This window comes from Sceloporus occidentalis, unplaced genomic scaffold (genome assembly GCF_023333645.1).
Source record: "Sceloporus occidentalis isolate IW3139 unplaced genomic scaffold, rSceOcc1.0.p SCAF_5, whole genome shotgun sequence".
NCBI lineage: Eukaryota > Metazoa > Chordata > Lepidosauria > Squamata > Phrynosomatidae > Sceloporus > Sceloporus occidentalis.
Window position 1 is genome coordinate 142382857 of NW_028316985.1, and position 21685 is coordinate 142404541.

The 21685-nt window shown below is 40.9% G+C and overlaps 1 protein-coding gene across 2 annotated transcripts in view; it reads right to left on the reverse strand.

The window, feature by feature from the left end:
- Positions 1 to 21398, reverse strand: part of DCLK2 (doublecortin like kinase 2) — a 96156-nt gene extending 74758 nt beyond the window's left edge. For both annotated transcript variants that reach the window (XM_089525707.1, XM_089525706.1), the window contains exons 1-2: positions 20587 to 21398; positions 3215 to 3549 (exon numbers count right to left, since the gene is read on the reverse strand). In XM_089525707.1, the coding sequence (XP_089381833.1) occupies positions 3215 to 3549; positions 20587 to 21031 (780 nt within the window). In that variant the 5' untranslated portion in view covers positions 21032 to 21398. The remainder of the gene's footprint in view (positions 1 to 3214; positions 3550 to 20586) is intronic.
- Between the last annotated feature and the right edge of the window lie 287 nt (positions 21399 to 21685).

The window sequence follows — 21685 nt, forward strand, 5'->3', positions numbered from 1 at the left end:
TAAAACTACTAAAAAAAAAGGTTTGAAGCTTACTCAAAAAGAATTTACAATAATCAAGCCAAATAAAATACTTTTCACCATTGTACAAATTCAGATGCTTAAGATAAGAGTTAAAATAATGCTGTTAACTGCTAACCACCATTAGTATTGCTAACCATCCATAGTTTAAAAATACCCCCCCACACAAAAAGAAAAAAGAAAAATCCCCAAAAACAAACCTTGATTTTGCCATTTTATATAAGGAACACCATTTTACTATTTTGTCATTTTTATATAAGAGACTTGAGCATGAATTGATTTTGGTACAAAACTCAAACAGATGTATTTTAATTTTGGTGGCCAAATCTACAGATCTGAGGTTGTTGGTTTTTTAACTTTGTTTGGGTGGTGAGACTTATAGACTTATATGCCAGCCCCATTCTCTTATTTTGCTGTTTCTCCAGTCTTCTTTCATCATCATCCCAATGTCAATGCTGCTAAAAACTTCCAGCTAGACAGAGGATAGAAAGAAAAAGTAGGGGCAGTGCCAGTAAAAAAGATTTATAAAAAGGAGCTTCTTTTTCAGAAGCTTTGATAATTGAGATATATGTGTACTGATTGCAAGTGTGTCCCACAGAGTTCAACAGGAATAGATTTCAAGCAAATAGGGATATAGTGAGTGTTCAAAAAAGAGGTAACAAACTTTAATCACATTGAGCAAAATGAGATTGCTCACATCCAATGTACACATCCTTCTCTATCTGCTATTCCACATGCAAGCAACTGTGGCTGCTGCTCCTATAATCTCCAATTTTTAATTATGCTGGCTAGGACTGATAGGAACTACAAGCCAAAAACCTATGGCAAGTTGTGGTTGCCTACTCCTGTGCTACTCTGTCGCTTTCTCTTTCTTTTCCTGGAAATATCAATGTGATAATCTTTTCCAACCAAAAATGTGGCTTAAACTCCAAACCCACCATTTGTGGTGGGAAGACACCCCACAAACCTCTCTTATGTTTACTACAGCCTCTTCCTCCTTTGCTTCCCATTCTCCCTTCCCCAAGGTGAACCTCCACCCACTCAGCTAGCAGGTAGAGGAAGTCTGGCATTGGCTCCACTGAGCTTTAGAATCAATTGCTCAGACTCTCCTTGAGGATTTAAACTTAATGCATGATTATTCTCAAGGGATGTACTTTTGTGCTTATCTTTCACTCCTAGAGAGCATGGTTACAGTCTTAATACTGATTTTAGGAATCTCTTATTTATTTAATATTTTATTTGACTTATACTCACCATCTTGCTCCCAAAATAGGACCAAAGGTATTTATCTGGCACAGACTCTGTACCAAATTGTGTCAGGGGCTTACCCCCCCCCCCCAAACCATGCAACCATGTTTAGATGAAAAATCCTTACAAATGTATATATACAGTATAGAGAGTAAATAAACAGAAGAACAGTTTCAAAACAAACTAAAAACCCCCTCCCTCCTTCCTTGGTGTGTAGGCCATCTTCCTTCTCTTCTTTTTCATAGCTGCACAATGAAGAGACAGGAGGAGAGACAGACACTCCAGTGATCTTTCTTCCTCTGTCTCTCAATGTTCAGATAGTCAGGACACATACAGTAACAAGAAACCATCATGTTACACAAAAAGTAATGAATTATAGCTCTGGCCATGAGCAAGCAACAAAGAAAAACTGTTCCAACTTGATGTCTTAAAAAGTAACAACATCACCTAGGGGAAAAAAAGTTAATTACAATCTAGATATTGCCCTATTTGATTTTTATTGTTATCAGTTCATTATGATGCTAACCATTGCAATTCTATGCCTGCCTAATCAGAACTAAGTCCTACTGATTGAATCAGCCTTAATCCTAGGAAATAGCACACAAGATTGCCACTAGATTGATTTTGTGGAAACAATGTACTTTTTAGAAATGGAAAATTCTTTGCATTCAAAATACAGCAGAAGAAAATGTTTTACAAAACTTTCTACCCGACATCTACAGAAAACACTGCAAACTTCACTCTTTTACTTTATTTTTTTAATTAATCAATAGCTTAAGCTATTTCAATTTAAATCTATATTACATTTACTGCAAATGATGTGGGGTTTTTTAAAGAAATGCAAGAACAAACCGTTGTTTTTTTAAAAAAAAAGCAAAACATAATTAACCACTTGGAAAATGCTTTCTCTCCCCAGAAATCCTTTCAGTTTCTGCCAACAGTACAATAATATAAAGAACCCTGCCGTTTAAACAGATTTGGAGGCACAAGCAATTTATCCCATTAGAAAAATAAGTTCCATTAGTTGGTAATTGGAAGCAAAGTACCTTGTGTGCCAAACTCTATAGTGTCTTTTTATCAGCCTCATATAAAACTAGAACAGGAAAACTCCAGAACTGTATGGGCCTTCCTTTGGACATTACAGAAAGAAAGAAAGAATTTTAATTTTAAGAAGGTAGAAGATATATGTTGCATTGCCCAATAAAAATAAGAGAAAGTGGCATTATAAGGATAATGGCAGGCACATCTTAAGTGCCAGAAGAAGATAGCTCCAGGCCACTTGGAGGGGTGGTGGTGGAGATATATAGTGTATATTTCTTAGAGTCATGAACAGAAGATATATATGGAAATCTGATAGAATAAAATAAGGATGAGAATAAATCATTCAGAAAACATTTTTTAATTACAGCAATTACTGTTAGCTCTTGATGTACACAAAGTCTCTGTAGATACGTTTAATTCAATAGTCTAATCAGCACCATTGGCCTGAGCAGCAGAAGATGAGCTCGTCCTCCACCCTTCTCAGGCCACTGTGTGCCACCAGCAGTTCTAATCAGAAACTCATCTTGCCTACTTTCTCCTGCACCCTGGGGGTTCTGCTGGCAACGGAAATGACTTCACTGCAGTACTACTGCATAGTCATCATATTAGTAGAATAACCAGATACATGCAAAAAGAAAAACTACACAGTTAATTCAGAGTGGATTTCCAAAGGACCCTTAGATGAAGGATCAGGAACATTTATGAGTCACTCTCAAAAGCCTGCAATGATCTTGCTTCTCTTCCAGCGCAGTAAGCAAGTGAATCAATGCAGGCTGAGCAAAGAATTCTGCACTGTGAGAGAATTAAAATTATTAAGAATGTAATTTTTGCCTATATATAATTTAGCTTTGGCATGTTTTAAATCTTGAAGTAAAGACCATTAAAACTTTCTATTAATTTTCCTTACCTGTTTTCCATCCAGTGTACAAATTCTCTTCACTACTCCCGAATCTAACTTAATAGCGTCTGTTATATCAGTCAATACTTGGTCAAAGGAATGAGCAGTCTTTTTATTCAGCAATATTCTCACAGCTTTCCGTGGTTTCACTCCACTTCGTATAACGGTTACCAGTTTGGGTTTAATGAAGTCCTTGCTCTCCTTCAATTCACTTCTTGAAGATGTCAAAGATGTAAGAGAACGGGATGACCCAGATTTTATGTTGACAGACCAATTTGGGTTAACATTCTTAGTGTAATCAACTTTCCGAAATGGTTCATTCGATGCACATACATAGCTTTCACCTGGTTTGGGGATAGGGAAGAGAAAAAGAAAACATTGTAATTTTTGCATAACCATTACTACTATGTGTTTAATAGGTTTTCACATGACATCGTGTTTAAAGAGCTATTATTCTCTGAATAACCAGTGATAATCCCGCAATTGCGCTAATGGTTTTCACACAACATTGAGATGAAACATGATTAAAGTGCCATTATCCCATGAATAAAGAGTCAAGAAACAGCAGCAAACCATTCATGGGAAAATCCTGTTGCTGTTTATACACTGGTTATTACCTGGTTATTCACAGGATAATGACTCTTGTGTTAATCTTATTTTAATTGCATTTTAATGTCAGTTGTGCTGTTTTCGCAGGTTAATCACTGTTTAAACTCCACATTTCCCCCCATGTGATAAACTCTTACGAAAGCTCATGCTTCCAACTTCTTTCTTTCAGGTAGTCTCAAAAGATGCTACAAGATGTCTCTACATACTGTTCTTTCATGTGTTGTCCCTTTTTGTCAACTATAAGAGAAGGTTAGTTGTAACACAGAAAGTTTTGAATGTGTTTGAATAAAACATTTAAATTAAACATGTTAAATGATAACATTATTTACACCACTGTTGTTGTTTTTTGTTTGTTTGTTTGTTTTGTATCTGAGTTTAGAGTTGGGAAGAGAAGGAGGATCTAAATTGTGATGTGGGTTTTCTGGAAAGTTTGGGTGATAGGGTACTTAGAAGGAATTATAGATATAAAATCACCTTGAAACATAGTTTTATACACTCAAATCCACACCTGTTTGACCTAATAGGATTACATCTTGACTGAAGCACAACTGAATTATAAAAAGGGGAGGAGAGAAACTTGAGCAGTAGCAACATATGCTTACATTAGTTTTTGATGCAAACATGTTTTAACATTCTCAGACCAGCTAGGGCATCATGAACTAGTAGTAATTAAGCTCTGAAACATTATACATAGCTTACTTGTTTAACAAATCAAATCCTCATAGGACAAAATAAAGGAACTGCAAATTGCAAAATTGATATAAACTAGGACTGCAGCCCTTTCCAAGTTGGATAAAGAGAAGGATATTTTCATAAATGAGACATGCATATTAGGAATAGCTGTCTGAAGCTACAATCTTACACCCAGCTCCTTGCAATTTTCTTTTAATACATATGTGTAGTATTGTGTTGTGAGCCCTCCAAAACAGGACAGTGTCTCTAAGGAAATTTTGTACAGAACAAGGAAAGTATCAATATAATTTCTCTCTCCAATGAAGGATGTCTATATTTTATGTATCTTCTGCACATAAAACTCCAGAATTTGATTATACGGCTTATTATGCAGTATGTGTCATAGTCTGCATAAACATTCAGTTTTTAAACACATGGTTTTAATCTCAAAGGGTTCTCATCTGAACAAAAAAAATTATATCTGATGTTGCATTTATTAATTTTCTTCAGAAAGCCAACATCAATTTGTTAAAATAATTTCTCTCCTGGGTGATTGTCAATATTTATGCTATTGCTAATGAAGGGGATTTTTTTTTTTGAATTGGTTATACTAGATTCAATGATGCTAAGGAATGTGCTTTGAGGCCTGGAAAGCAAATTTTAGCATGTCATTTAAAAATGAAAATGAAAAGTGTCCTTTGAATAAGAGATGAAAAATTCTCAGTCCAAACGTATTTAAAGATTTCTAATGTTTCCTAATGTGTTCTCTGCAATCATGCTGGCCACATGATCACAGAGTAGTCTCTGACAATGCTGGCTCCATGGCTTAGTAATGGAGATGAGCACTGCCCCCTACAATCGGACACAACAATCTTGTCAACAAGGAATACCTTTACCTTTAATGTGTCTTAGTGATCCCTTTCCCCAAAATATCTTAACAAATTCATTTTGCTCTATGTACTAGGCCCATGCAGTAACAAAGAGCTAGAGAATTAGAGGGGTTTTTTTGTCATAATATTACCAGAGTTTCCAAAGTTTGGTTAGGAAAACTATTGTCTAGTTACATTAAGCTTTTTGATAATACTTAAAATGATCACATGTAGCAACTTATGGATAGAAAGTAAAAACATTTTAAAATTATTTTTAAAAATGTACACAGAATCAACACACAATGTCATTTGTGGCTCTTTGTGACCACAAGTATGTACTTGTGTGTACTTGAAATATAGGAAACTTCTGAAGAAAAAACACACCACAGAACAAGGTTACATTTTGGCATGCACTACCATCTGTTAACAGCCAATCTATCCTGAAGGAATTTCTGACAGATTGTTGAAGCATTTTGGCAGAACTATGGGAGAAGCTGGATGTCTAATATTTACAATGCATATACACCATGTAGATTTTAGCTGGTGAGAGAACATTTTATTAATATTTTTTCTATTCAGAGATAGAATTATTGACAAATAAATCAATGTTAAAATATTATACAATCTTTATTTGTTCCCTCCTGGCCACTCCATCACTGGTCATTTTGTGGTCAGCTATTCTATCCCAAGAGGATTTCAGCCAGTGATAGGTGAGTATTCCAGATTTTCACTGTAAAGAAATTACAAACTATTGTTCATTACTCTTTTGCTGCATTTTATTCATGCAATCATCCAATATCATTGCTCTATAATAGGCAAGGATTAGATTACATACAAGGTTATTGTGGCTTTTGAAAGGGAGAGGGAAATAGCAATAGTGCTAAATGACAATGATGCATATGTTTTGTAGGGGGGGGGGGGGGAATACTGTTACTAATGACAGGAGTTTTCTTGTCAAAAATATCATCACAGCCATCTGCCATAAAATTAAATGTTAAAAGCATCGCATGATGAACAGTGAAAATGCCAATGGAAATATGCCCACATTCTAGTAAAGTCACTTGGAAACCAGTTTGCATCTCATTCCCAAAGTGGAACAAAAATGTACAAGTATAGTACCAAAGACTGACTGTCGGTATTACAAGCCACAGTCCTATTTAGACCTGCTTTAAATAGAGCAGAATATTAGCTAGTTATTCTTTCTGGTTTCCATCTTTGGTAACATGCTGCCTCATCATTACATGCTATCACATGATGATGCAAACATGTGCATGCATATGCACATGCGCACGCACACACACGCACACACAGGAAACTTCCTGAAAGCATGACTTAACTTAGGCTAAAACATGATTGTATCGCAAGAATGCATCTCTAGAAGATGTATGTATAACTCAACTTCTATTTTCTTATTCCCAGACCCAAAGACATATGACCATGTTTATACAGAGTTCCTTCAGTTTAAAAATCTACTTTAACTTCTTAATTATCTTAACTCTTTTATTATACAAGATCTGAAGTATGTGAAGATCTGGCTAGTATGTTGTTTATGTATAATTATTTTTTATTAATTCAGTTTATTAGATACATTCTACTTTAAAAAGATTCAAAGCATCCTAATTTTTTACCATGTCCATCTGATTGCTTCTGAGAAGGACACTGTTCAGTCACTTTATGCTTAACAGAACTTCCTTAGACAATGTTTACTTTCACCAAAGGATTGACAATCAAGACAGTTATAAAGATACCCAAATAATTAAATGCACTCTTCAGGATGGGGCAGGGGATTGATATATTCTCCTGCCCTGGGTTAACAATAATAATAAAATAGAGACATGTCCTTCAAATGCCCTTCCTATGAAGCACCTGACGAAGGACATCTTTTTATAGGATTTGTTTCTTTTTATAGGAAAAAATGAGCGCTGTGTCTCATTATGTGGTATATGCTCATTACCACAGAAACACATACTTATGGAGGCAGAAAATCAAGCTCACAAGGTGAACTTCAGTAGCAGTACCATTGTGATGTGAGCAGCTAGCCAGGCCTGGATAGAGGCTGCTAGTCACAGCTCATGGAATGCTGTGGAGAGGGAGTTAAAGGGAGACAAATATAAAAACCAGAGGCTTGCCAATTAGAGTTAGTTAGGGTCAGTTAGAAATAGAGATGGGACCAGTCAGGAAGAAGGAAATCTAAGTATGGTTTTTGGAAGCTGTGAAGGAGAGTGTGGAGCATAAGAGTAGATTCTAGTTTATTTGCTATCTTTATTGGTTTTATTTTCTACGTCTCTGCTTAGACATAGCAATTTAATATTTAACAAGGAAAACTGCTCACCCTTTACCACACTAAATCCACTGACCAACACAGAGTGGTCACCTCTTGGCCTGAGTACCAGACCTGGGAAGGGATCTTCAGAGTAACAGGGCAAGTTGACTGATAAGAGCCCAAAACTTGGCACTGTAATGTTAAACTGGATAGGGGTTACATTACCACCATTTTTGAATGCAGCTACTTCCCTCCCTCCCCCCCCCCAATATTTTTCATCAATTATGGCTGCTGCCACACTGTAAAATTAATGTAGTTTGATATTCCTTTAACAATCATGGCTCCAGTCTATGAAATCCTGGGATCTGTAGTTTCTTGTGGCACCAGAGGTCTCTGACAGAAAAGGTAAACATTTCACAGAGCTACAAATCCAAGAATTCCATAGCACTGAACCATAGCATTTAAAGTGGTGTCAAACTGTAATAATTCTACAGTGTAGATGTCACTCATCACAAATCTAATTGAAAATATTATTTGCAGGAATTATTCCACCTCCCCATGAGACTAGAGAAACCTCTCTCTCTAGCATCCTCTGCTGCGAGACAACCTGAAGTGATCTGGTATACTGATGGTATATTAATTAGGCTACAATCCTGTAGCTATCTTGGTGTGTGTGTGTGTGTGTGTGTGTGTGTGTGTATCTCAGTAGAATTCATACTTCCTAAATATGTGGAGCGTTGCATGTGATATGCCTTTCTGAAGTTGTCAAGCCATGCCAGTTGAAATGGCATGTGGTGTGGTCAAACCACAAAACTAAAGACATTATCAGACAAGGGAAATTGGAAGTATAATCCAATGGTAATCTGAACGCAATCGTGGGGTTTCACGTTATTGCGTGATAGACTACCACATGCAATTTTGGGCAATGGCAAGCTATTTTTGGGCAATGGGAAGTCAGTTCGAACACAATTCGAATTCATGTAAATTCGTTGAACTAGCGAATTCACATGAATGCGTTCTGGCCCCACTTTCTTTTCATTCGAAATTAAGAGAAAGTCCTCCCGTGTGATAAACTCCTCTGATAAATGACACCCACCATCTAATTCCTTGATATCCTTGCAACTCAACAGGTGACCTTTGGTTAGCCATGTCTCTCAAATAATCCTGTTTCAGACCAATTCAAGTTCTTTGGAAGAAATATGGAATATAAAAATAATACAGTGAGCCCTTGATTCCAGGATACCCTGTGGATACCAAAATCTGTGGATGTTCAAGTCCCATTAAATACAATGGCAGAGTAGTTCCTTATATAAAATGGCAAAATCAATATGCTCAATATTTTCAAGCTGTGAATGGCTGAATCCATCCAAGAATAAAGAACTCGTGGATATGGAGGGCTGACTGTAAATAAATATTAATAATGTTAATAACTGATAAGATGTAGACTGCAGCATCATCGTAGTCTCAAACAGCACTACTGTGTTAAAAGAAATCTAAATTGAGTGTTTTAGAGTTAAAACTATTTGTTTCAAAAGAAAAATTTGACTGTCACTTAAAAGTATTCCACATTTCAGCTACACAAACACTAGCACATTGCTATTTCACAAAATAATGTAGACTGCTCCAAAATGCCATGACATAACTTGAAAAGTGTTTGGCATGATAAGGAAAACCTTAAGACAAAAACAAGAGTGACTCAAGCCACCATAAAGACACATTACACATCAGCATTCATCAGAAGCTGCAAGATGTAAAAACTTTCCAGCTGCAAGATGTAAAAACTTTCACTTTTAATTATGATTGGCATTGAAGAGTAAAAGACTTTTCTTACTCATTACCAATAATTTATGCAACTACTCTTTCTAACTGAACTCAACAGGTTTTTTGTATTGATTGCTTACACTGTTGCAGTTCTGGCTACAGTAGTTCTGATTTCATAGCTCTCAAAGTACCATTCTGTTTCCAGTTCTCAAAGGATACACTGATCTGACCAATGCAGTTTTAAGACAACACTTTAGAAAGTCCCTACTTAGGAGTTCTTACAAATTAGGAATATAAACACCAATTAAACTGTGAAATGTAGGCAGGTTACAGACCGCCATTAAAGTACAGACTGAGTCCGTACTAGGGTTAGGAAGGTGCGGTGCTTCCGCACCCCCCTAACCATAGTACGGACTGAGTCCGTACAAAATGGCGGCTCAACTTCCACAAGGGGGCTGCCATGACGACGTCACGACCGCGCCGCCTCTACATGGGGCGGCGCGGACGTGACGTTGTCGGTCCGCGCCAGGGCGCCTAGGGCGCCCTTTCCGCGGACCAGGAAGGAGCTCCTTCCGGGTTTGCGGCGGCGCTTTGCTTCGCTGGGTGCAGCCTTCAGACGGCTGTGCCCAGTGAAGCAATGGAGAAAGGGACCAAGCGGCCCCTTTCTCCTTCTCCCCGCCGCCGCGGGGTGTCCTTGGGGCTTGAAGCCTCAGGGACACCCCTTTTCAGACTGCGGGGAAGCGGCGTTTTGCTGCTTCCCCGCAGCCTGAAAAGCGGCGGATCAGGGCCTCAGCGGCTGCCGTTCTGACAGCTGAGGCCCCAATACACCGGGGAAAGGGGCGGGTGCAGCCCGCCCCAAATGGACGGTCTATAACCCGCCGTAGTCTTCCTGGAGATACAGTACCAATCTTTTATTAACAGCCCAGGATGTTAGAACTAGACCTCAGCTAGCCACAGTCCAAATTGTACTACACCCAGTGCTCTCATTTGAAGGCTTATGGAGTGGCAATAGGTGCAGCAAAGAATTCGTTCTATGCTGCACGTATTGCGTCCGCAGAGTCGCGTCCGGCAGAGCTGTTCAGGGTTGTGAGGGAGCTAACTCAGCTCCCTCCCTCCCTGAGCCCTATCTTGGAGTCATCTAAAGCCTGCTGTGATGATTTTAACAACTTCTTTGCGGATAAAATCTCTCGGATAAGGGCTGATCTCGATGCCAGTATTTGTGCAGATCCTGTAGGAGAGGTGTCCGAAGCGTCCGTGGCCCCTGTTATACTGGATCACTTTGAGTTTGTTAGTACCGAGGAAGTGGACAAGATCCTCCGAAGTGTTAGGAGAACGACTTGCTCCCTTGATCCCTGTCCCTCATGGCTGACAGCCCAGGGGGGAGATGCGGTGCGACTTATGTTGCATCGCATAATTAACACATCTCTAAGTGAGGGTCAATTTCCATCTAAATTAAAATTAGCAGTGGTCAAACCCCTGCTAAAGAAGCCCTCCTTAGACCCCCTGATTCATAATAACTATCGGCCCATCTCGCTGCTGCCTTTTTTGGGGAAGGTGATCGAGAGAGCAGTCGCTTTCCAGCTTCAGTCGATCTTGGATGACACCAATTTTCTGGACCCATTTCAAACCGGCTTCCGGGCGGGCTATGGACTTGAGACTGTCATGGTCGCCTTAGTTGATGACCTCCGTCTGGGCATGGACGGGGGGAGCGTGTCCCTGTTAGTGCTCTTGGACATCTCGGCGGCCTTCGATACCATCGACCATGGTATCCTTCTGGGACGCCTGAGGGAGTTGGGAATCGGGGGCACTGCTTTGCGGTGGTTCCGTTCCTACCTCTCGGGCAGATCCCAGATGGTGGAGCTGGGGGACTGTCGCTCCGACAGGAGGGCCCTGACATCTGGTGTCCCTCAGGGAGCGATTCTGTCCCCTATGCTATTTAACATTTACATGAAGCCGCTGGGAGAGATCATCCGGAGACATGGGGCGAGGTGTTATCAGTACGCTGATGACACCCAGATCGTTTTCTCTATGTCTCCGACTGATGCAGTAACTAAGGATGGCATCTCTCCTCTAGATGCCTGCTTGGCGTCGGTAATGGGCTGGATGAGGGAGAACAAACTCAGTGTGAATTCAGGGAAAACGGAAGTACTGGTGATAGGTTCCCCGGCTTCGGGTGGTGAGATCTGTCACCCGGTCCTGAATGGGGTCACGCTCCCCCTGAAGGACTCGGTGCGCAGCTTGGGTGTACTCCTTGATTCGTTGCTCCAGCTGACTTCTTAGGTGGATGCGACGGTCAGGAGTGCTTATCATCAGCTTCGGCTGATACGCCAGCTGCGTCCCTACCTGGACCGTAAGGACCTTGAATCTGTTGTACATGCTTTGATAACCTCGATTGGATTTCTGCAATGCGCTCTACATGGGGCAACCCTTGTACCAAACCCGGAAGCTGCAATTGGTGCAGAACATGGCAGCCAGACTGGTCGCTGGTAGTTCCAGGTTGGACCATATAACACCTATTCTAAAAGACCTTCACCGGCTGCCTATTCGCTTCCGAGCTCAATACAAGGTGTTGGTTTTGACCTATAAAGCCCTAAATGGCTTGGCCCCAGGGTACTTGGAGGACCGCCTCTCCCCATATAATCCGCCCCGCACACTCAGAACATCCGGGACAAATCTGTTGGAGGTCCCTAGGTCAAACCTTGCACGGACCTCTCAGAGGGCTTTTGCCATCGCTGCCCCTTCATTTTGGAACAAGCTCTCCGCAGAGCTTCGCTCCGCCGCCTCACTAGCTATCTTCAAGAAAAATCTGAAGACGTATTTATTTCGGTTGGCCTTCCCACCTTAGTTAGATTGTTTATTTTCCTGCCCCTTATTTTTCCCCTTTTGACTCCGGTTCGCTGTAAATTAATTCTTCCTTTTCTTTGCCCTTGACAAGTGTATTTTATCGATTTCCTGTTCCTGTTTTTTGTAGTAATGTTTTTAACTTTTATATTTGAATTTTCATTTTCTATTGTAATGTTTTTAAATTTTGTAAGCCACCCTGATCATATCTATGGAAGGGCGGGGTAGAAATAAAACTTATTATTATTATTATTATTAAATCAAGACAAATTGCCACCTAAAACACAGTACAAAGGCAGTGCCTTCTCTCCATTCCATGTACAAAAGGGGGATGGAATGGTAGCCGTATCTTACTTCAGTAAAGGCAATGGGATCCAGTCTGTTTCCTCAAGGTAGCAGTTTGGCAGTTGAGGTCAAGCTACCAGCATACATGCCTTGATCATCTAGTAAAGGGAAATACACAGAAAGCTATGCCTGTTTCCCCACCCCCCAACGTATGATGCCTGATACAACCATCTCACTCTGCCTCTGTGACCTGGTGCGTAATGTTGTTTGCTCTTGCTGCTAAAAAGACTAGGGAAAAATACATAGCAGAGATTGCTGTTCCCTGTAATGGGGATAACTTGATCTAAAAGGGTCCAACTGTGAATTTTAACATATTCATGTTATCTAAGCTGTCCACAATTGTTAATGTTAAATTTTTGTTATCTGATACAATTTGTTGTATATTGTTTTTATGGAATTTTTATGTGTATTGTTTTATTACCTTCATTTTGCCATGGTCATTGGCCAAAAGCAATAAAGTATGTATATATATATATGTGTGTGTATATAAATCTAAATGCACTCTGCCTAGCAGTAAAGGCAGCTCTGACAAATCCTTCTCAAAATAGCTTGCTACACCATTATCTTATACCAAATACGTAGCTTTCCTAAGAGTGCAAATAAGTAACTCAGCTATGAAATCTATTTTGTCTCTCACACCCACATTTCTCACATCCAAATTACTAAGGACACCTAACTGACTAATTTCCTTAGCACCTGAGCACTTGGGTACCTAACCAAAATAAAATTAGCACCTTGGGATACAAAGAGCCGGTGCGTTATAGAGGTTTGAGTCTTGGACTATGACTCTGGGGAATAGAGTTCGAATCCCCACTCAGCCATCAAAACCCATTTGGGCAAATCACATTCTCTTAGCCTCAGAGGGAGACAAAGGCAAAATCCATTTGCAACAATGCTTGCCATGAAAACTCTTAGGGACAATGTAAGTTGGAAATGACATAGCAGAACAACAACAGAGTTATGAAATAGCTTACAGATCTAAAAATGTGACAGATAAATGCCATACAAATAAAATGGCACATATTTTATAACTAAATGTGGCTATATTATGTTTTCTTCTCATCCAGATTCTTTCATACTTTCGCTATATAAGCATGCCTAGGAAATACCTAGTGGCAACATATGTCTCAGGTATGCGTGTTATAATAATGTTACACAAACACATTTCTACATGAATTATTGCAGGACAATATAAAATGAAATTTAACCTAAGTGCACATATTCAAATTAATTAATAGTTATACCATTCTCAAAGTGACTTGGTTGACATAGTGATGCTTATTAGGGTTGAGCAAGCCTGCTGGTTCATTCCCACTTGTCTCTTTCAGCCAGAAGGAGCAAATTCCACATGACCTTCCCTTTGGAGTTTATAACGGGAGGAAATTCTCTTAAATTCGAATGAAAAGAAAGTGGGGCCAAAATGTATTCATTTAAAGTCGCTAGTTTCGCACAATTACGTGAATAGGCATAATTTATAGTCTATAGGCTTAACATTCTTGATTGCCTTGAGAGACAGAAGACAGAGGCTGGGGTGGCACACAGTATGTATAAAAGTCCATTACATGATCAGCGCTACTTTCTCAATGTGGGAATGTGGCAGCAGTCACATATTACTTTCTCAGTGTAGGGAGATGGCTGCAATATCAACAGGAGGTGAGGTTATCATCTCTGATACACCTATTTCTAAAATTTCTAACTGAGGGAAGGGGAGATCCACAGAACCAAAGCACAATAGAAAGCATCTGTCTGAACCACCCCTCCCATAGCACTTTGGCTCCACTGAAACTCCCCCGGAAAGGCACACATTTCAGTAACAGGCAGTTTGAAGCCACTATTCTTCCACTGTCTTTTCATTTCTTTCCTCCACACCATCACCTACTCCTAGTTGCTGTCACTATCTTCACCCCCTTCATTGCCATCATCATAACCATGACAGTGTAAGCATAGAATTTTGGACAGAATTCCCAGTTGGATTGGGTGATAAAGAAACCACAGATGGAAGGCCTGTGGTTTGCTTGGTCACTCTGCTCACAAGTGGAGCTTAGTGGGAGTTGTCCTAATATGTCAAGGTTCTTCCAAGCTCTATTTTATCATGACAACTGAAATAGTCCATTATTTGTGATTTCAGAAAGGAATCACCTGGTTTCTTTCTGAGAGCATTATTACATTTTTGCACCACTAGAAAATGAAGGAAGACTTAATAGCATTTGGGTATTTTAACAAGAAGGAAATATTATTGTGGCCTACACAGAAGTGTGCATTATTACTGAATGTGAGCTATTACCATTTAAACTGTCAGTTAAATACAACAGGCCAGAATCTCTCAGTCTTAACAATTAGTATGTAATTGATCCCAAAGTTTTCTCTTCCCTCCTCTTGACTAATGAGCATCAATGTGACCCTTTGTTTTAAAAGATGAAACAATGCTTCACAGTACTACTTCTCATCTCATTAGAGAAAGGGGAAAATTCCATATGGCATACCATTCTGTCTGTTTAAATGGCATCTATCCATGCATTTGATTTTATTACTGATTTCAATGCTATTGGCGAATTATAGATCTAGTGAATAAAGTCAGATAGATAAAACCAATATAATATATTTTACTGAAATTGCTTGATCATTTGGGAATTTGTGGCAGTGGAGCTTCCAGCATTCTACACATTATCTCCACTCCAGAGAAATATTTAGGAAATAGGATACTAATATATCTCCAGGTCTAAGATTAAAAGAAAATGTGTGAATAAATATCAAGAATATACTAATAATCCACAAAAGGACCTATGACCAATGCACATGATGCATTATTATTGCAGCTGGCTTTCTATCCCAGTAGATTAATTAATTAATTAATTAATTGTATGCCACCTTTCCCCCAGAGTAGAATCTACGGCAATGCCCAGAGAGTAAATTTAAAAACCTTCACAATATTTTTTTTAAATTAAAATTATTATTGAGAGCCAGATTGGGTAGTGGTTTAAACATTGGACTATGACACTGGAGACACTGAATCAACAACAACACAACAAGGCAAATCCCCTCTGAACAAATGTTATCAAGAAAAAGCCATGATAAGGTCGCCAAAAGTTGGAAATGAGTTGAAGGTGCACATCAGCAACAATACTGCAACATCTCCAAAATAAAGAGAGGTAAGCAAGAAGTAATGTTATGGCAGAAAATGTCATAACTCAGGAAAGTAAGGAGAAATGTCTAGCTCTGCATGCATCATTTTTGTAGTCTATTTAAACGATTTTATTTTTAAAAGTCAAATATCTACATTCTCTCAGAACACATAGACTTCAATCCTATTGTTGGTCCCAACTGGAGCACAGCCATTGAATCAACTGGATAACCTATGTGTTTTACTCACTATTCTACAAATGATTAAACTGGCCTCACTTTAGGACTAACCAAAGGGATTCCAGCCATAGTTATAAAAAAAACTTGCAAATCAAAAACACCACAGTTTAACAGTTAAAAAAATAATAATCATGTGATTCATTCACTTCTCATTTTGGACAGGTGCATCTACACAATAAACATGTAAATACAGTTTTGTAGTCCATCTTTAATCCCATTTTATTTCTTTGTTTTGTTTTCTCGGAGACAAGAATTACATCAAAACTGAGATTAAATATTTACAGGACACTGGCATTAGGATCAAGTTATCCAAATATTTTGCTGTTGGAACATGCTATGTATGTAGGGCTTTTTTAAAAAACTTACAAAACATTATTGGTTTCTAACCCAGGAAAGCTTAAGTCCTCAACACAATTCAAGTGGGAATTTTATAATTCTACAGAAACCTTAAATATAATCTAAATTAGAATGGTCACATTGCTTTTTCTGCGTGTGTAAATATATAGAATTGTCAAAGATTAATTTCTTACATCATAGCTTCACAATTTATACTATATATTAATGTGCATTTGCCAACTGAAGATAAGGTCATACATGTGACGAAAAGCTCTTTGGAGGTCCATGAATGCTTCTGCCACAATAAACCAGTTAGCCTTTAAAATGCCACAAAATCCTTTGTTGACATTTTTCAGCAATATTAATAAAATGTGAAATGGGGGCACAGACTCTGCATTTGGAAGTACCTGAACGCATGTTAGGTACTGGAGACATGTCACAAAATTTGGAAGCAATTGCTTTGGAGGATTTTCTTTTCAGTTGCACCAGTGGGCTACAGTACATCACATTATCTGATGATTTAATCAGAAAAGCCTTCTGAATGAGTAAAGTCAGCTCCGGGCTCATAACCAGGCCAGGGAATCACTGTATGAGTGAATCAGTACTTTTGGCTAAGGTCTGTCTATATAACTCCTCTAAGAAAGATTGGGGTAAAAAGCAAATGAATATGACTTCCATTATGATGACTGCACTTTTCTTTAACACAGGTACTGTATGAAGGCATCAATTAACAGACAGTGGCCTAAATCCAATCGCTAGTCCCAATTAGAGTAGACCCATGCAATCAATAGCTAAAAATGGTAGCCTTTCCCTTCCTCTGGTTTGCCCTTGCCTTGCTCTCAGGCTGAGAGACTATGATTTGCCAAAGGTCACTCAGTAGGTTTCCATAGCTAAGCAAGGATTCAAACCCTGATTTCAGAGTCATATTCCAATGCTCAAACCATACCACACTAGACCACACCCTAGAGGTCATTATAGAGAAATAAGAGTCAATTGTAAAGTTCAGAGGAGCACAGGTATGGGTGTCACTGCAAACCTGTTGCCAAAAATCTAAAACAAAGGCCAGAAACAGACAGACAAAAAGGTGAAGCTGAGCTGAGGCTCCTTGAGGTGGCCCGAAACTGGACAGAAAAGGAGCGGGGGAAAACCACTCCTGCCGGTAGTCTGTTCAGGACCATGATGGAGGCTGGTCTCAAGATCGCAGCATCTGGTCACCATGGTTTCGGAGCAATCGAGACAGGCGCAGACTCTGGCCACATCTTTTGCCTCATCTGTATGACCTCATAATGATGATACCTTTTATCCAGGTAGTTCCAATAATTTTTTTTTAATCTCAAGGTTTTTGCTCCCTGTGGAGTATATGTATCCTAAAAAGACTTGCCTATGAAAGAATGTTGTGAGATGGCCACGTCTAGCAGTAGTTTGGGGGCTATGAAATGTCATTAATTGTCATTTGCTTTGTTATTTTACATAAATACTGCAGCAAAAGACACATACTATTTTGCAAGGTTAATATGTCTGGTTATCACTGGTTATTATTATTATTGGTTATTATTATTATTATTATTATTATTATTATTATTATTAACCTATATCCTGCCTTTCTCCCAATATAGGGACTCAAGGCGGCTAACAGCAAACTTAGAACAATACAAATTGAACAATACAAAAGCATTAAAAAGAGTATAAATATAACATTAAATTAAACAATAAAAAGTTTAAAATATTATACAATGAACCTACAAACCTTGATCTGACTTGCACAACATTTAAAAATTCAATTCACATCAGTTTAAAAAGCCTGATGACACAAAAATGTTTGCACCTGCTGCCAAAAGGAGAGCAGGGATGGGACCATCCTGGCCTCTCTAGGGAGGGAGTTGCAAAGCCTGGGAGCAGCCACCAAGAAGACTCTCCCTCTTGTCTCCAGTAAATGAGCCTGGAAGAGTGGTGAGTCAAAAAGAATGCAGCTCTGAACAATCTCAATGCTCTAGTGGGCTCATAAGTGGAGATACGGTCCTTCAAACCACCTGGACTCAAGCCATATAGGGCTTTATAGGTCAAAACCAGCACTTTAATTGTGCCCAGAAATGAACTGGCAGCCAATAAAGCTGTTGCAACAAGGGAATTGCATGCTCCCTGTAGCCAGCTCCAATTAACAACCTGGTTGCAGCTCTTTGGACCAGCTGAAGTTTCTGAGCACATTTCAAAGGCAGCACCACAAAGAGTGCATTACAATTATCTAAATAGTTGTCTTTGGTACTTAAGTATTTTGAGTTGAGTGAGTGAGAAGTGCCAATAACTCCTCTGGCTCAGGTAGCAAAATATCTTGGGCCATCTGTGACTTGTACAGCATGACTACAATTACTTCTTAAAACATGTAGGAAATCCAGATTTTAGATCACAAGACTGCTGTATATAAAGGTGGTCTTATAACCACATTTCAACTTTAATGCATTCTCCTGACCCAAGGAAAGGACTAGAGCTCACTACAAGGTTGCATACTTTGTGGGTTTAACTGGATTTGGGAGAACCTATCAGGTGAAAGCAACAAATAGCCTTATGACAGCCAAAAGACAGTAGACGCCCATGGTAAATACAAGGAGGATATGCCTCACATGGTAACAGAATGATGAGTTGCTGCCACCACCATACTTGGAGCACTGGTCACCCAGTCCTACTTGTGTGCACTGCAGAGCTCTTCATCAGATGCAACAGAAATGGGCTACAGTCCATGACAGCTTATGCCAAATCAAATGTGTTCTGCCTTTTAGACACTTCATTGGTTTTGCAACAGACCAGCATGCCTACCCATCCAGGAAAATCTCTGCAGTAAGTCAATCTTCTTATAGAAACACAGCTGGAAGAGGGCACCTTCATCTACAAATGTGACTACAAAAAAATCTGTTGCAAGACCCCAGTGGTAACAAAATAAAATAAAATTCAATGTCTTTGGAAGACCCTAAAGCTGTAATATGTTATACAGAGTTATCTGAGTGAGCCTTACTAGACTCTATGGGGCTCCCTAGTAGCCATATATAAATATGAAAGAGGTATAGGTATATTAAGACTATTATTGCAGAGGTTTGAGGGTTGGACTATGACTCTGGAGATCAGGATTTGATTCCCGCCTTGGCCATGAAACCTACTAGGTGACTTTGGGCAAGTGACATGCTCTCAGCCTCAAGGGAAGGCAATGGCAAACCAATCTTGCCAAGAAAACCCATTGATAGGGTCACCTTACAGTCGCTATAAGTCTGACAAGACCTGAAGGCATACAATACACACATAAGCCTCCCTAAATTCTAGAGGGCTTCCTAGTAGCTATGCATAGATAAATATGAGAGAGGGAAAAGGGTATTGGTATATTGAGGCTGCGTCTACCCTGCAGAAATAATCCAGTTTGACACCACTTTAACTGCCATGTCTCAATGCTATGGAATTATGGGAATGGTAGTTTCTTGTGGCACCAGAGCAAAGCTCCAGAGTCCAGCACTCAGACCACTACACTATGCTGACTCTCACTCCAACACCACACTTTTAACATACCTATACCTCTCTCTTACTCTCTATGCATGGCTACTAGGAAGCCCCTTAGGGTTTAGCGAGGCTTGTGTGTGTGTTCTGTGCCTGATATGGGAGCCCTATGTAAATATGTGAAAGGATATCATACTGAAGATGTAGGAAGCATGATAAGGAAGAGGAGGGAGGGGAAACACCTGGGGATGATTTTGGGGGTGGAGAAACTGCAACAATACAATCTTAGGTTGCATCTTTCCTGCAGAAATAATCTAGTTTGAAGCCACTTTAACTGCCATGGCTCAATGCTATGGAATTCTGGGAATTGTAGTTTGTTTCTGGTGTCACAACAAACCACAATTCCCAGAATTCCACAGCATTGAGCCATGCAGGAAGGATGCTGCCAATAAGACTGGAGTGCTGCAGTCCCTCTCCCACAAGAAAACAAACATCACACCTGGGTGCATCCCTCCACTTCCTCCTTACTACCCGAAACTCTAGTAGCCAGGCATGGATAGATCTATGAGAAAGGTATGGGCATAAGAAGACTGTAGTGTTGCAATCTTTTCCCCAACCCCAAAAGATCCAGACCCAGGTGCTTCCCTCTACTTCCCTCCTTACCAAGCTTGGTCTGTCTTCAGTATGACATCCTTCCAAATAATTAAACAGGGCTCCCATACCAAGCACACAACACACAACCCCCCCCCCCAGCTCTAGATGCACAGATATGGGAGGGAGGTATAGGTCTATGAATGTTGCAGTCTCTCCCCCCCCCCCCCCGTCCTCCAGACCCAGGGGCTGCTCACCGTCCACGAGTTCGTCGAGGCTGGCGAGCCTCCGGGCGCCGTCGAGGGTGTAGATGGCCCGGACGCCTTGGGGCAGGTGGACGTTGTCGGCGAGGGAGCGGGTGAGCTCGATGAGCAGGGCGTCGAAAGAGCGGAACCTGTCGCTGGAGATGGGGTAGACCAGGCCCTTGAAGTACTTGTCCCCGTTGCGGTAGAAGCGGGCCTTCCTGGCCTTCTTCTCCGAGCTCAGGGCCTGGAGGGTGCGGGTGCGGTAGAAGCTGCAGTGGGCGCTGTGCGCGGGGCTGGGGATCAGCCCGTTCCCCTTCGGGCCCGAGCTGCTGCTGCAAGTCGAGCTCCCTCCGCCGCCTCCTCCTCCTCGACGGGCTCCGGAGCGGTGCTGGTGTTGCCTCCTTTTGTCCCTCTCCTCGAAGTGCTCCAGCTCCAGGGTCCTCCGGGGGCTGGCCATGAGGGCGAGGGCTCCCCAAGGGCCACACCGACAACCCCCGGATCTGGACGCTTCCCGAGGGCAGGCAAGGCTCCCTGCCCAAATGGGAATAAGCCCCACTGGCAAGGAGAGGCAGGCTCTCCCTGACCAAATGAGAGTAAGAATAACAATGGCCGATGAGAGGCAGCCCCCCCCCCCCCAAAGAAGACTGTCCAATTCAATATCTCCCTGGCCACAAGCCCCCCTCTTCCCCAAGGATGGCCATGAAATACAGAGTCCTTGGCCCCAAGTCCCTCTCTCTCCCTAAAGAGTCGCCCTTGCCAAGGAAGCGCAGCCCCCCCCTGGCCCCAGCAGCCCCCTCCGCTCCCCAAAGAGCAACAGTTGCCGAGAGAGAGAGAGAGAGAGACTCTGCCTCGGGGCCACAGCCTCCTCTTCCCAAGGAAGAAGGGCAAGGCAATCCCAAGGCTCCCTGCCCCAAGAAGAACAATAAGAACCAGCAGCAGCAGGAGGAGGAGGATGCTGCTGTCAGGATGAGCCTCCTCTCTCTGGCCCAGAAGCCCGCTCCCTCCTCGGCCTGGCTCAGCCTCAGCCGCCCTGGAGGAGGAGGAGGGGGAGGAGGCCCTTAGCCCAGCAGCCTCCCGCCAAAACCAGGAGCCAGAGCTGCCAGAGTCCTAG